The sequence below is a fragment of the Drosophila mojavensis genome, unplaced genomic scaffold, assembly GCF_018153725.1.
Source record: "Drosophila mojavensis isolate 15081-1352.22 unplaced genomic scaffold, ASM1815372v1 contig_136, whole genome shotgun sequence".
Lineage (NCBI taxonomy): Eukaryota > Metazoa > Arthropoda > Insecta > Diptera > Drosophilidae > Drosophila > Drosophila mojavensis.
The window spans coordinates 7,188,544-7,204,235 of record NW_025318667.1 but is presented as its reverse complement, the minus strand read 5'-3'; the positions used below and the strand labels follow the sequence as shown (position 1 = coordinate 7,204,235).

Below are 15,692 nucleotides of genomic sequence, written 5' to 3'. Positions count from 1 at the left end.
CATCGCTAATGGCTGTCTTTACCACCATATGTAAGTTGTTAAAGAAACTCCTTTAAAAAGGAAAACAATTATTATTCTAGATTCCCATGGTAAAGTCAATAAGCTCAGCCCAAGCTAAACCGATGTTTGGTCCAAGCTCAATGCAGCTACTATGTATTCCAGGGTATCTCCTAGGGTATCTCCTAGTCATGCATTCCCAGTGCTCTAGCACTCTTTCTCATTTGTTCCGGTCGTTGTGACTCCTGACACTTTGCCACTTGCCAGTCTTGCACGTCATATTGTCGCCAGTGCGCCCCAACTTTCGCAAACACAACGATAGTGGGCGTGGCAAGGGGAGATGATGGCCTGGAGGCGATGGTGGTGTGTGTCATTGAGCAGGCAGCTAATTAATATGTTGAAGTAGTAATAATTACGCTGCCGTCCGCACTGGTTTGAGGGCGTTCAATCAACACAAGTGACAAGTGACTCTGGGCACGCACGCACGCACGCACACACACACACACACACACACACACACATACATGTATGTAAGCTTGTCCAGCAGACAGTTGAAATATAATAATAAACAACTAGTTAATGCCTCACATATCTAATTGGCAATTAACTTGATGCGCCTATCGTTTTATAACGAATGACTATTCAAACAATAAGCCCAATTTAACCAGCAGACATTGAACACGCCCCCCACTCTACAAATAACACCCACCCACCCATTGGTTAAGATGAGCGCAGATGCTGCGGTCGGTTGACCAACGAAACGAAATAGTGATGGAGAGAGAGAGAGAGAGAGAGGAAGACGGAAAGTGACTGAAGTGGAGTTGAGCACAACTCTATCTATCTCTCTCTCACTCTCGTATGCCATCTGTTCTGCATGTGTGTGTGTGTGTGTCTATTGTGCACGATTGTAATGCAAATGTGAATTGGCAACTGTACGTTGCATGACCCAGAAGGGGGCGAGCCGCCGGGCGGTCGTTGCAAATGTCGTAAATTGTGCAAAGTTGAGACTGTCAACTGTTGACACTTTATGTGACAAAATAGCAGCATTTATGTTCACTAAAACTAATGTTTGCATGTCGCAACTGCTAGCTCGCACTCACACACACACACACACACACTATTTCTATCTATTTGTCTCTCTCTCTCTGTGTAACACTGCTTCACATAATGCATGTAATTGCTCTGGCACGCACCGTTATGCTGCACACTCGCAGCCTGTCTTTGAGTGACATAGCTTAAAGTAATGGCTGCTCCATGGCATTGTCTGGCCCATTGGCCAATCGATTAAGCAATAGTCAATGTAGTTGGCATAACAATTTGACCATGGTATAAAAGCCAGCAAAGACAGCAAAGTCTCTTGCTAACTGATTCGTGGGAATTTATATGCGTATGTGAGTACCAGATTTACGGTCTTGTGCTTGGTTATGGATTAAGTTTGCCTAAGATAATTTGTAGATGATTTCGTATACTAATATGAATTTCTGAAAGTTGAAGTTGGCTTAGAGCTATTCACATATCAAATTTGTGCTCCCGTTCGCCGTTTCCTGAATGACCATTTCTATTCGCTTTTTCTCATCCAATAAAGAGGTCAATTGTCATAGCGAGACATTTCTCTCTCGCTCAGCAACACGATCGACTGCATTTAGCAACAGCTATGCTTGTTTCTCTTCCACTTTCGGCATGCATCGTCTGCTGGGATACTTGTGCAACAGCTGGTACTATATTTATTTCCCTCTCTCTCACGTAGTTTGAATTAGGAGTTACAGCCCAGCAATGCGCTGTGCTGGACAAAAGTGCAAACTCAAGTTGATACAATTCTTAGCTCTCAGCATCACACTAACACAACTCCATCAGTAGCAGCCAATCAGAACTGAATATAGCTAGAAACCTTTGAACACCTTATTTTCGTATTCATTTCAAAAGATCATGTCATAATATATGCATCATACGAAAAAATTGTTCAGTTTTTTTGTCAATTTCACATTCTAGTCTTATTTGACGCGTTTTGAACTCTCTCTCCCCTTAAAAAGTAAATTCAAAATGCGTTGCAGCATATTTGATTTAAAAAAATCTACTTTAATAATATAATCAATTAAATCATTTTCATATTATGCAGTTTATTATCAAATTTTCCAACACACAAAAAAAATCTATAATCAGTCTATCACAATCATTGAATTTTGAATAATTTACCAATACGAATTCGAGTAATTATATAGAGCGCCCACGGCATAACAATATGAATAAATTCGTGAACATTAATGAATTACGCTGTATATTTAATGACCGCTGTCCGATCATAATTGTTGGGTCGCTCAGGCGGTCGATTCGCTTTTGCCATATGAATTCATAATTTCGCGAGTTGCTCTCTGTTTTTTCATATTGCACATGTTTTTGCTGTTGTATTATTTTACTTTATTATTTGTGTTTCTTTTTTCTGTTCCTTTTTTTTTTTGGTATTTCGGCTGGCGGCATTAAAACAATTAAATATGCATGAAAGCACGTTGCTGAAATATGCTTCACTAAGTGTCGAAAAACTTTGGCATATCAAATTACGCGACGCTCTAACAAATAGAGAGCACACACACACACACACGCATACCTGCAACTGTGTGGTGCCACATGTCCAGTTGTCTTTGGTTGACCACCGCGAAACCTATTTGCCATATGCACATGTCAGGCAACTGCTGCTCCTGTCTCTCTCTCAATATCTCTCTCTCTCCCTCTCTGTCTGTCATCTCTGTTTAACATATTATGGGCATAAAAGGCATTATTAAAGCACGCACGCAGCCGTCGCAGATAAGTATGCTACACATTTTGCCGGGCTTCATATACACGTGCGTAAGTATCTTTCTCTATGTATGTGTGTGTGTGTGTGAGTATGTGTGTGTGTGCTTATGGATGCATGTCAGATTGTCAGCCGCATATGATACTGGGGCACGCCCACCGCGCAAAATGGCCAACAACCATAAATTATACAAATAAACAAAAGCACTTTATACTACAAGCCGCAAACGCCCAAAAACTCGTCACGCCCACCACAGCACGCCCCGTTTGGCTGCTGCAACCCACCTCATCAGCATCTTTGCCTCTTGCAATTGAAATGCGCACCAGCGAAAAAATACCGTATTATTATTATTTTTATTATTTTTTTTTTTTAATATTTTCGAGCTATTTGTACCCTGTTAATTATACAAATGCAACAAGCGGGTATGCTAATGAATGAAAATGTATATACTATAATAATATATAATGTGTATGTACATACATACATATGTAATATAGTATCAATAATATTATCTAAATAGAATCAACAGTATTTAAGCCCAAAAATAAAGTAGGTTTATTAATTAATATATTTATTAAGGAGTATCATACTGTCTATATAGGCAGACACATACATACACACATCCATATGTATGTTTGTATTGCATATGAATCTGTTTTATATGTTTACTGTCTCTGTGTTTGTTTGTGTGAAGCGTTTATTAACGAGACTTTTGCTCGACTTGTAAACCAAATTTGTGCACAATTCATGCCATTTTCAGCAGTTCTTGCTGCTGTTGTTGTCATTAACAGCGGCCACTTGTATTGTGTGTTTGTTCGAAAAAGAAAAACAACCGAAAAAAACAGCACATGCACATATTTAGCATGAAGTAAAGCAAAAAGTTAATATCATTAATTAATTGCATGTCGTGCGCATAAACGCTTAAAAGCCCATTCACTTATTTATGCCATATTCCATTTTTATTTTTCATTTTACCCTGATGGGTCAAAATAGTCTGTAACAGAGCTATAATAGCTCTTTATGTATATTCAGTTTACGCCATTTGTCATGCGATTTCAAGCACTTGAGAGTGAAAGAGAAAGTGCGATCAGCCATCAAAATATATATGTAAGTGCAAATATTAACAGGCATCTACATATTCATAGCAGCAGCTGTCTGCACTACTCCAGCAATTGACAGCAATACTTGAGCAGTTAATATGCTTGTCCCGCTCGCACACATATAAACATTCAACTGCCAATGGGCAGTAATCGCAGTAAATGTGCAGTCGAAGTTAGTTTTGATCGCGATAAGTCTGAGCAGAGCAGACATAGTTGTGCTGTATTATTTACATATAGTACAATGCTTGTCTCGTTTCCACACCTGTAGACATGCAACTTCCAATGGGCAAGCAATAATTGATCGGTACGAGCCAGACTAGAGCACACACAGCTGTGCAGAATTTCATACATAGTTTCTGTAAAGGTAGATAGAAAATGTGTAATTATAAATTTTTAATTTAAAAATGCAACAAAACTATGCAAAGCCAATTCCATGATTCGCCAGCTGATGAGCTTTTATAGCAACTGTAGCCAGCTCTCTTCAGCTTCCTTTCTCTCTCTCTTTCTCTCCTGCTCTACCTCTTCTTCTACACATTAAACGTTGACCGCAGCATCTGTAAGTATATGTGTGTGTGTGTGGGTGTGTGCGGTCGTGTGGTTTGTTTACCGTTCTAATTAATTGTTGAGTTGCTTTCACCCACTCGCACGCCTTTTCGCCAGCGTTTCTGCCCTCGCCTGTGTGAGTGTGTAAGTGTATGTACGTGTGAGTGTGTGTGTCTGGCAGCTGCTCATTTAAAATTGCATTTGACGCTGAACAAAATGCGGGCAAATTACAAAATATTTATCGCCGATGCCAACACGTCCGACGCAATCAACTGACCCCTCGCTGACCATCACGTCGGTCCGTCCCCTATTGAATTTAGCATATATTAGTTTTATGCAATGCCACAAAACAAGCCTCCTTACCCCGGTGCACCACTGCGGCCCTGGGCTGCCGCTCCATGCCCCTGCCCCGTTCCATGGCCAGTTGTCTTTTGCCATTTGCCACTATGCATTTGCAGTTGCAGTTGCAGTCCGAAAAACAATCATTTCTGTCAGCAAGCATTCCATTCCATTCGCCTGCTTCTCCGCCATTCTCCCAGCACTCTTGCCCAGTATGTCGCTCTCGCTCTAGCGCCTGGCAATGGCGGCGCCCGCCTCGTATTTGCGTTTCGTTTCGCTATTTCAAAGTTTGCTTTTTTCTCCTCTTTTTTTATTTTGACAAATTTGCTCAACAATTTGAACTGCTAACTATGGAAATTTACAGTACGAGCTACACATGCATTTGTCAGGATGTGCGGTGTGGGCGTGGGCGTGGGTGTGTCTGTGTGTGTGTGGGAGCGTGTGTGAAAGCTTTTAATTTAGTGCATAATTGCGTAATCATTGTGGCAGCGGCAAAGACAGGGCAAGCAATGTTGGCAAAGCTCGTCCATCCGATTTGTGTTCCTTTTTTTTTTTTTTTTTTTTAGTGCGGCTAGAAATAAATTCAATTAAATCCAATTAAAATAAATAAATAAGCCAGTTTCGTGGCGGCGTTAAATTAAATTTTGGCACAGCATCAAACAGAAACGCACAGGGAGAGGGGCTCTCGATCCGGAACAAGTCCATGAATAGTTCGAATGTGGCACAAATTATTTCTGAATTCGGTTTCGTATCATTGCACAATCTCTCGCCTGCGCATCCCATTCCGCCTTCCCCTTCCAGCGGGCACACAATTATGTGTGAGTGAGTGTGTGTGTGTGTGTGAGCATATATCTATCTACCGCTAGATAGACAGCTATGTCTATCCCTCTCTCTCTCTCTCTCTCTCTCTCGTCCTCTCCCCCAATTCCCTTTGTGTGCACTCTTTTGGGTATTTAATTAGTTGTTTTGCTTTTGCATTCCTTTTTGTGTTGCGGTTTTTTTGCCCAGTTTGAAAACGATTTTCACAATGCAATCAAAATCAACATTTGGCAATAAAAATAATGATTGTAATGACAGTAATGATGATGAGCAGACTGGTTAGATAAGATTATTGAGAAATTAAAAGCAAAAAATGCTGATTTTATTTGTAAATAATTAAAATAATACTTTAAGTGATGATAGTGAATTTGATAATGTAAATGCATGAATTTTAAATCAGCTTGAATAAAAACGGGATGTAATTTTACTACAATTTTCGGAATGTTTTCTAAAAAAAAATGTAATAATTTCAATTTTAATTTTAAAAGTAATCTTAATAAATATAATAATCAGACTAATCATGATAATGTTTGTTAGCTGCAACTAAATTCTTAATGGTCTTGTTTTCTCATTAATTAAAGCACTTTCATTATATGTATGCAACGCCATTTGATATCAAAGCTCTCAGCAGTGCCAATGTCAATGCACTTAAATGCTTGCCAACACTTCTGTCAGTGTTTTGCACAGTGTACTACAAACATGCATAGAAGCATTCAAAAACACTGTAGCAATCAGATTCGCATACATATGTTAGCGTGTATGCAGTTGTCTACTTCCATGTATATCTGTGTGTCCTCTCTCTCTGTGTAAGTGTGCGTCTGTGTGTGTATGTGAGTCTGTGTGCACCTTACACAAGCGAAATAGGTCCGTAACATAAACAAAGGCGCTATTTTTAAATAAAGCGATGCCGACACACTATACACACGCACACACAGCCATTCACAGACACAACACAGCACACACATACACACACACACGCACACTCGCATAAATACACTTAGTTTCATTCAATTAACGTTGGCCAGAAAACGAGCTGCCGCGGAATGGGAGCGCACGAGTATGAGTGCGAGTGCGAGTGAGTAAGCTTGTGGTTGAGCATGGCATGCTGAGAGCATACTCTGTCTGCTCTGTTGCATTGCTCGTCTAGAGTTTCGCTTACTCGCTCACTCTTCCCACTCTCCAAACTCTCCACACTCTCCATACTCTACACACTCTTCACACTTGCTCGCTCGCTTGATCCATCTCTCTTGCGCTACTTACTGCATCTGCGGCTTGGTTTGTTTGTGTGCAATTCTGCTGCTGCTGCTGTTGTTGCTGTGTTTGCTGCTATCGTGGTTTCTGCCGTTATTCAGCTTTGCATACGCTGCGTGCCGTTTTTTTTTGTTTTCTTTCTTTCTTTTTTTTTTTTCATCGTTCGCTTTTTTTAGTCTGTCACTGGTGCTGCCACTGCTGCTCCAGTTTGCATGTTTTTGTTTTTGTTCTCGCTCCTCGTGCAGTTGCTGTTTGCATAGACAATTGTAAAACAAAGCCAGCCAGCAGCACGTGAGCTTAAAGAGCCCGACGCACCGACAGCGACAGCGGCAGCGCTGTCGATGTCGATGTCTGTGTTTTAGCACTATAAGCGCTTTGATTGTTTATTTGCGTCAGCTCGCACAATACTAATTTCTCTATTCTTACTCCCAATACATGCACATGTATCTGTCTCCCTCCCACTGCCTTCACGCCCGACTGTCTGGTTAGCTTTTGCTGTTGCCTTTGATTTGCATAGTGGCCGCAGTGGTCGCTGCCGCAGACTCTTAACTGCACATGTACATGCAAATATATACATATTTATATAGATTTTTATATGTGTTTTTACGTTTGTGTGTGTGTGTGTCTCTACCAGTCGCACATTAAATGGTTGGCCATTTATCAGCTGCCAATTGGCTTTAAAGCTGCAGCGCTCAACTTTTCCAATAAGCAACTTTTATCGCCAGCTTGTGTTGCCATATCAGCTGTACACACACACACACACACGCATACACACACGCACATTTGGCAAATGTATGTAACTGGGGGCACACAGGTACGCACGCTGTGAACTCGACCGAGTCAAGGTGAAGGCAAATGTCAGCAGCCCACACACAACGGAAGTGTGCAAGCAGCAGCAGCAGCAGCAACAGCAGCAGCCACCGCTGTCACCGTCGCGGCCGTCCGCCTACCAAATGCGGCGCTCCTCGTTTCGCTTTTAATTTCCTTTGAAGAAAACTTATCACCCAGCACGAAATGCCAAAGAAATAGCAATAAAAGAGAGAGAAAAAAGAATATATATAAAACGAAATGCCACCGGAACTTAAAACCTAGTCCTGCTGCAGAGCAAGAGAATAACTTTTGCTTTTTAAGCAGCGACAGCGACGGCAACAGCAGCAGCAGCAGCAGCAGCAGCAGCACAGGCAATGTCAATGGCAACAACGTCGCTGCCGACGTCGACGCAGCTGCGACTGCCTGTGTGTGTGTGTGTGTGTGTGTGCGAGTTGAGTTTGTGATTTAAAAAGTGCATTTGATACCCGTGGCAATGGCAATGAATTCTGTCTTAGCCAAAGCTTATTCTCTTTGCGTGTGTGTCTGTGTGTGTTTGTATGCCTTAGCCGCCCACGCTCACACTCTCGGTCTCGTTCTCGCTCCTGCTCCCGCCCTTGCCCTCTTCATTGCCCTTTCGCTTGCCTGCTTATGTAGCGCTGTCATTTGCACGTGGCCAGCGGGCGTGCGCTGCGAGCTTTTGTTCTCGTCTTACTTTTCTTTTTTCCTCTTTTTTTGTCAATTCCACTTCTTGGTGGCCAAGTCCTGTCCGCTTGTCCAGCGGCAAGGCCAACATGGTAACGTGACTGGACCAGCAGCAGCTGGTATCGGATTCGCTTGGCTCATTAACGAGGCGCACAGCAGCCAGAAATCCGTTGTAGGTGCATTAAATGCCATTTGCTGAGAATATAACACAAAAATTGCATTTCAAAATTAAAATATAATAATAATGATAAATAAAATATAGCAATTTTGTATGCATTTCATACACAGCGATTTAAGCTCAACGGTTTCAAAAAATTATGAAAAAATAATTCAGAAGCGAGGTCTGTTCAAAGAGTACCGGAAATGTTGAATGTGAGTGGACTATGCATATTCGATTTACGATAAGCGATTTGCGATAATCTATTTGCAGTATTCGGCATTCGATTTTCAATATTCGATATTAGTTTTTATTTTCGGTTTTCGATATGCAATTTTCCATGCTTGGTTTTCGATATTGGATTTTCGAATATTCTATTTTCAGTATTATGCTTTCGATATTTATATTCGATATACAACTTCGATGCAACAAATTCGATTATCGATATTATGATTACTTTCAATGGGATAAAACTGATACTGTTAAATAAATGAAAACAAACAATTTAAATTATAGTAATTTTTAAAAAATATGAGCTTCTCCAATAGTTTTTGAGCATACCTCGTATATATTGTACGCAGCTATTAGGATTGTGCGGAAAAGTCATCGGCTCATCGAACATTTTAAATAATTCATAGCGACTTTAATGCCGTTCAAAAGGAGCAAATCAACAAGCGACAAACAACAAATAATAAACAACAAATGAAACGCGCACGCATCAATGAAATCGTGTAATTCCGCGGGCATCCGCCAGCAGTGAATAAATTGAACAAGCAAATGCTGTTCATGAATTAATTCAACTGCTAGTCGAATATTCATTGCACTCGTTAATTGAGCGAAACAAGAAATAAATTTGGTATGGATTTCTCGATGATTGATTGACGTTGATTGATGATAGCGGCAAGCAGACCGAGCAATAAATAATATAATAAAATATATATATTCCATGATTTAGTGTTTGATTGAGTGATTGATGATGAAGGATGTGGACTTAACGAACAAAAAATATAATTTATATTATTCATATGAATATTCACATATACATACATATAGACTGTATTGGCATTTGATGGATTGATTGATGATTGAGCTAGCAGACGAAATTATTAAATATGTTATCTTACCTTAACATTATTTAATTTGTATGTACATATTTAATTTGTATGTACATATTATAAAGTATTAAGCAGACATATAGAACTATATATGTGCTGATTGAATGATTGATTGCTAGATGTATGTAGCCAAATTGTTGAAGACGACTTTATAAGGATTGAGTTGTATAGTCAAGCAAAAATAAGAGTAAAGGGAACAACATTATGTTAAATGTTACTTTATGATTGACTGATTGATTGATAATGGACCGAGTAATCCAAGGCCATAGAGCTAGGGCACATAATGATGATTAGATTGCAAAATAGTAATTTGTCAATTAAAATATATATATGTTCGTACATAAAAGTATATATCCAAGTGGTTGAATAAGTTTTTGATTGATTGAAGCTAGTGTGTAGAGGCCTTTAAATATGAGCTAGAGCTTAGAGCTTGGTTTCAATCAACTGAGAGAAGCAAATGAATAATGAATAATCTTCGATGTGATTATTACATATCATATACCATGGTCTTTATATTTGAGAGCAATTTGATAGACTGCAGTGATTTGCTTGATATCGATTGACAATTGCTTAGCCGACAATTTTTGCAATTATAACTAAATGCTCCACATTCAATAATACTTAATGCACACACTGTATAGCTAAATGTGTGTGTGTGTGTGAATGAGAAATGTGACTGGCAAAAAGGCAAACAAATTTTACGTTGATTATAATGTGTGGATGATTTATGAGATGAATGTGGGCAGGGGCTGAGATGAGGGAGTGGCAGGCGGGGGTTGAGGCCTATGTTTGATGACGAATACAACATGTAATTCGCATATACATGACAAATGACTTGCCATTTATGGGGTTGGCAACAACAGCAACAACAACAACAAATTGTGACAACGTTGACACAAATAAAAAGAGCCAAATGTATCGATAATCATTGTAAAATCAGAATCGAAACTCATGAGAGCTAAGCAACAACAACAATTAAACCTATGGGAGGGAGAGAGAGAGAGAGAGAAAGAGTGCTGCGTTTGTATAACGTTTTAATGACAATTTACAATGATTATTTTCATGTTGCAACTGTTTCACTTGCCGCTGTTGTGGCATGCCCCACAACTCGGCCTAAATACTTAAATTGTTTGTGCAGCAAAAGATGTCAAATATCTTGAAGTATTGAGTGCACTCTATAAGAATGAATGAGCTGGACTAAGATATATCCATTTAGCATGCATATTTTTGAAACTGTCCTTTACCCTCTATTTGACCTCTGCTTGAATTTGATTTCAAAAAGTTTTTGTTTTCCGACTCCTTGACGAATTTCTGGTCAGCTTCATTAATCCATTTGGCCATTAGCTGCCATCAGAACGTTCATTTTTGAGGGGCACTGTGCTATGACGAAGATGATGAAAAGTTGCGCAACTTGAAAGTTTTTCACATCAAAATCTGGAAAATAATTAATAACCGTCTGGGAAAAACATTTGTTTATGTCTTATATAGGAAATGAAGAATTTGATGCAAATCTTAATGAATACAATGTTCAGGAGTGATTATACAAAACTTAAATTTAATGAATTGAGAATCTAAAATAGAGATGGAGTGGCGGATGAATCGATAGGCGAATGGACAAGTCAAGATGAAAATGTAATGCAATCAAGAAAAGAATTTACGAAGACCCAAATTCCTGCATCTCTCCAGTTTCATCTCCATAACAGTCGTCTAAATCTTACTTCATTCAGTTATTTTTATTTCTTCAAGTTGATACTAAATTAAAATTAACTCAAAAATGCAATTGTGGCCTTGGGCTGAGCTAACTTCATATTCAATCGAGGGTAGAAAACGAACTTTTGTTTGCTTTGCTTGGTTCAACTTAAATTATAATTAGAATTAGTTCAGAGTTAACAAAACCAAACTGTAGACACAGGTAAATTTAACAAACACACACACGCACATACACATACACACACACATACATACATTTTCAAGCCTTTGCTTTGATTGTGAGTTGCACATTTCAGGATTCACCTCATCCAAATGCCAATTTGCTTTGCTATTGCGGTCGTAAGGGTGTGTTGTGTGTGTGTGTGTGTGTGTGTGTGTGTGTGTGCCTGCTTGGAGCTGAGAAACCTTTTTACAATTTATAACAGATCTTGTACAATTTCCTACTCATGCTCTGTGGGCCACGCATACTTCCGCCTTTAAACAGCAACATTGTTGTTGTTGTTGTTGCTACTGTTGTTGTTGTTGTTGCTGCTATTGCTGTTGGGTTTGATTTCCTGTTTTTGGGCAAGCGCTTTTAGTTTGCCATTTAACAAACCGCAAGCACACATTCGTCACCTAAACTGAGGATTTGGCCAGCGGGCAGCGGGCAGTGGGCAGAGGGAGGAGCCGTTGGCATTTGCCTGCTTGTCGATTTCTGTTGTTGCCACTTACAAATTGGCTTCTGGCCACAAACTGCCCTCGTTTGGTCACAAGCAGCAGCAGCAGCAGCAGCAGCAGCATCTAATAAGCCAAAAGGTCAAACAGTGTTGCCAGAGAAACGGAATGAGAGAGAATCGTGAGTCCAGAAAACGCTGCAATTTGGTCGACAAACAAACTTTGAATGCCTGGCACGAAGGGCACATCATCATTGGGAGGAATTCATTTTTTAATTTATATGTTAATCATATCGAGCTGGGCGTAGCGAACCGACTGAGCCAGATGAGCTTCAACTGTCCACACGGTTTGATTATGAAAATGTCATGTAAACAGTCAACAAGGCTGTTTGTTGGCTAAATGAATCGAATGCTGCCAGCGAACGCCTCGAATGCAATTTAGCCAGCTCATTGTCTATTTTGATTTCCGTTCTTTAATGAGACACAAACAGCAGCAGCAGCAACAACAACAACAGCAACAACAACAGCAGCAACAACAACAACAATCTCTGGCCCTGACAGACGCTGAGCCACGCTTTTGTGTGCGCTCTCATCAATGCGTCTAACGGTGCGTATACATAACCGAATGATAATCATTGAATTCGAAATATATTGATTCACTCGGCAAATATTATATTTAATCTAGAGCATCAAAGTCAAGCAATGCCTCCACAATTCAATGGAGCTCAATATAAAAAATAAAATGAAATAAAATTTCCTCTTCTGGTTTTTCTTTCTCTTTCTTTGACTCTCTCTATCTTGCGCTCTCTCTCTCTCTCTCTCTCTCTCTCTTTTGCTGGTCTGCCTGGCCTAATACCATTAGCAATGTAATTCAGTAATTTGCTTGAGCTTGTTTATTTCTTTCCGAGCTATTTATGTGTTTCACAAATAATATTGAGGCCAGGCATGCGGCAAATTGTGCACAATACTTGACAATTCTATAGGTGAAGGCGGCAAATAGAGCGCAAGTCGTAATAAATAACAGACAGTGCAAATATGTACTTATATATGTATGTATGTGTGTCTGTCTGTATATATGTAGCTCCGATCAGCAATTAGCTTGGCTTGCGGCTTATTAGCGCAGACATCATTTAAGTACAAATTCGCATAAATATATGCCGAAGCTGGTTGGGCACTTTCCATATTCATATGTACATATATACATATATCTAGCCAGGCTCTATGACGAGTTGCCTGTGATTGTTTAGCCTCTTTTCTTAGCCCCCCCTATCACTTGCTCTCTTTTGATATCGACTCACAATTCTTAGCAGCTTCATGCCATCTCTTTCTCTTCTGGAACGCGGTAAACATAAAAGCGCCCTTCTATGTGATTCTGTGTGACTCTGAGTAGTGCCACCGCATAACTTTGCTTTGATCCTTTCCGTCTTAAAATTTGATGCGAGCCAGCAGGAGTAACAGTAGCTTCCATAAGTATACTATAGCTGCTGCTTAAGTTATCGATAACGATTAGTTATCGATATAAAATAATACTTGCCAACTTATTAAAAATTTTTTGATGTGTGCTAAGCATATGAAAATTTTGGACCTGCTACCTTAAACTTTGAGGTAGTACAGCAAGAATATTAATATATTCGATAATTCTTTCTTGGTAGCTTATAAAATTATCATGAAAACTTAGTAGTCCTTGGGAATACAAACATACACATAACATAGAATATGTTAGTTTTGATTCAGTTCAAAATTATGTGTACTCAAGTGAGCGAGTAAAAATTGTAGAAAAAATGTTGAAAAATTTTTAGTCAAATTCGAGCAAATTGTATAAAAAATTGTTACCCTTTCGTATCCAAATACATGTATCCCCCAATTGCAAAGGACACAGAACACTTTTTATAAAAACGAGTGGTTCAAATGAAAAGCAAACAGAAAACGGACTTAGCCAGAGCTGTAGATGCAGTCAAACTGAGTCTGAAGTCTAGTCAAGAGACACGTTGAGATGATGAGGACTCCAGTTTCAAGACTGATGAGGGGTAACACCTAGTTCCAGCGTTCCAAGGAGGTGGTCACTAATGGAGAATAAGAATAATAAACTAAAAATTTTGTATGAACTTTACCAAGCTGCCTGAAGGTAAATGAATACACTCATGATGGCGAGCTGCTTGATAAGGCAATGCAGCTCGCCATAATGAGTTCAGTTCATATATCGTCAAGTGGCTGGATGAAGGCTGAAGCCAGAATCTTGTAAATTATCCAGTTGAAGTGATATGCTGATAATGGCATAAATAAAACCAATATTAATAATGAATATTACAAAACAGTTATTTTTTATAATCAATTCTTTTGCTATTGCTCTTATTTGGTCTGGCACTCTGTAGGCACGATTAATGAGTTTGAAGATTTTCTTAATTACACTCACTGTTGGCATTCTCCTCCCCCCCCCCTCCCCTTTCACCCCCTCTGTATGCACTGACAAAGCCTCAAGCTGTGAGCCAAAGAGCTTTGCTCGTTCGCTAATCAACCTTGACTGGCAGGCAAAAATTATTTAAATGCACGTCAAGCAGAGATGAAAATGAAAATGAAATTGAAATTGAAATTGCTCAAAAGGATGTGAAAATTGCAGTTTTACGCTTTCATTGGGGCTGAAGGCGGATGTCAGCAAGTGTTTGTGGTAAACCGTTCGAAATTAAACAAGATTCAGTGATCAAAGTTAACTTGAATCATAATAATATTCGATGTGCCTTACTCTCCCTGCCTCCTTCCCTCCCTCTCTCCCTCTCTCTCTCTCCTTTGACAATGGCAAAATGTTTGCTAAATGCCAATTGAGAATGTTGAAATTTCATTTGCATGCCATTAACTTCGAGTGTGTGTGCAGAGGACTAAGCCCGGCGCTGTTTTGTCAAATAATTTCTATTGACTTTGCTCAAGTTGATTTCAATTTGTCCACCTTGAGCAGACAATGTGGGAACAATTGTTTCTGTGAGTGTGTGTGTGTGTGTGCGTGTGTTAACTAGAAAACTTTTAAAGTCATTTCAAATTGTCATTTTCATAGATTATATTGACGACGTAATGTCTAAGCATTCATTTTCAATTTTCTCATTTCTCTGTTTTTTTTCTCTCTCTCCCTCTCTCTCTCTCTTTGCAGGATGAAAAGAATCAGCTGCTCATCACGAACATTTGGCTCAAATTGGTAAGTTCGAAAGTCGTTTAAACTTGAAGTATTAAACAATATGGAAAAGAAGCATTAGTCAAACCGAGTGGCTCTAGCTCTGTCTCTCTCGCTCTCTCTCATCGGCGCACATATGAGTCTTGGCCAAAAGAGATTTGTTGCCATTCGAGCCATAAATTTGCCTCGGCCTAAGGCCTCAGTGCAACAAATGAAATTGCCGCAATTTGTCAAAAGCCAACAACAACAACAAACATAAGGAAATACATATATATATATATACACTGAGCAAAAAAAAAGTAGCACTTGCCAAATTAAATGAGAGAATGAGACACAGAGAGAGAGTGCTAAAGAAATCACTTAATAGCTTGGGAGATGCGTAAATTGCGTAAATGCCACAAATACCAGCAGCCATGGCATTTGTTTTCCCGCTCGCTTAGCTTTTCATGCGTTTTCCCGCACATTTTCCATTCGCATTTGCATTCGCAAAGCCAGCGCCACAGCCGTTCGCTAAATCCTTAGCCCACAGCTAAATCCTTTCAATCCCA

At 39.5% G+C, this 15,692-nt stretch overlaps 1 protein-coding gene across 2 annotated transcripts in view; it reads left to right on the top strand.

Annotated features, from left to right (window-relative positions):
- The window catches only part of LOC6586119 (neuronal acetylcholine receptor subunit alpha-7), a 140,428-nt gene that overhangs the window by 70,115 nt on the left and 54,621 nt on the right, over nucleotides 1-15,692 (top strand). For both annotated transcript variants that reach the window (XM_002011706.3, XM_032733100.2), the window contains exon 3: nucleotides 15,124-15,168. In XM_002011706.3, coding sequence (XP_002011742.2) covers nucleotides 15,124-15,168 — 45 coding nt within the window. The remainder of the gene's footprint in view (nucleotides 1-15,123; nucleotides 15,169-15,692) is intronic.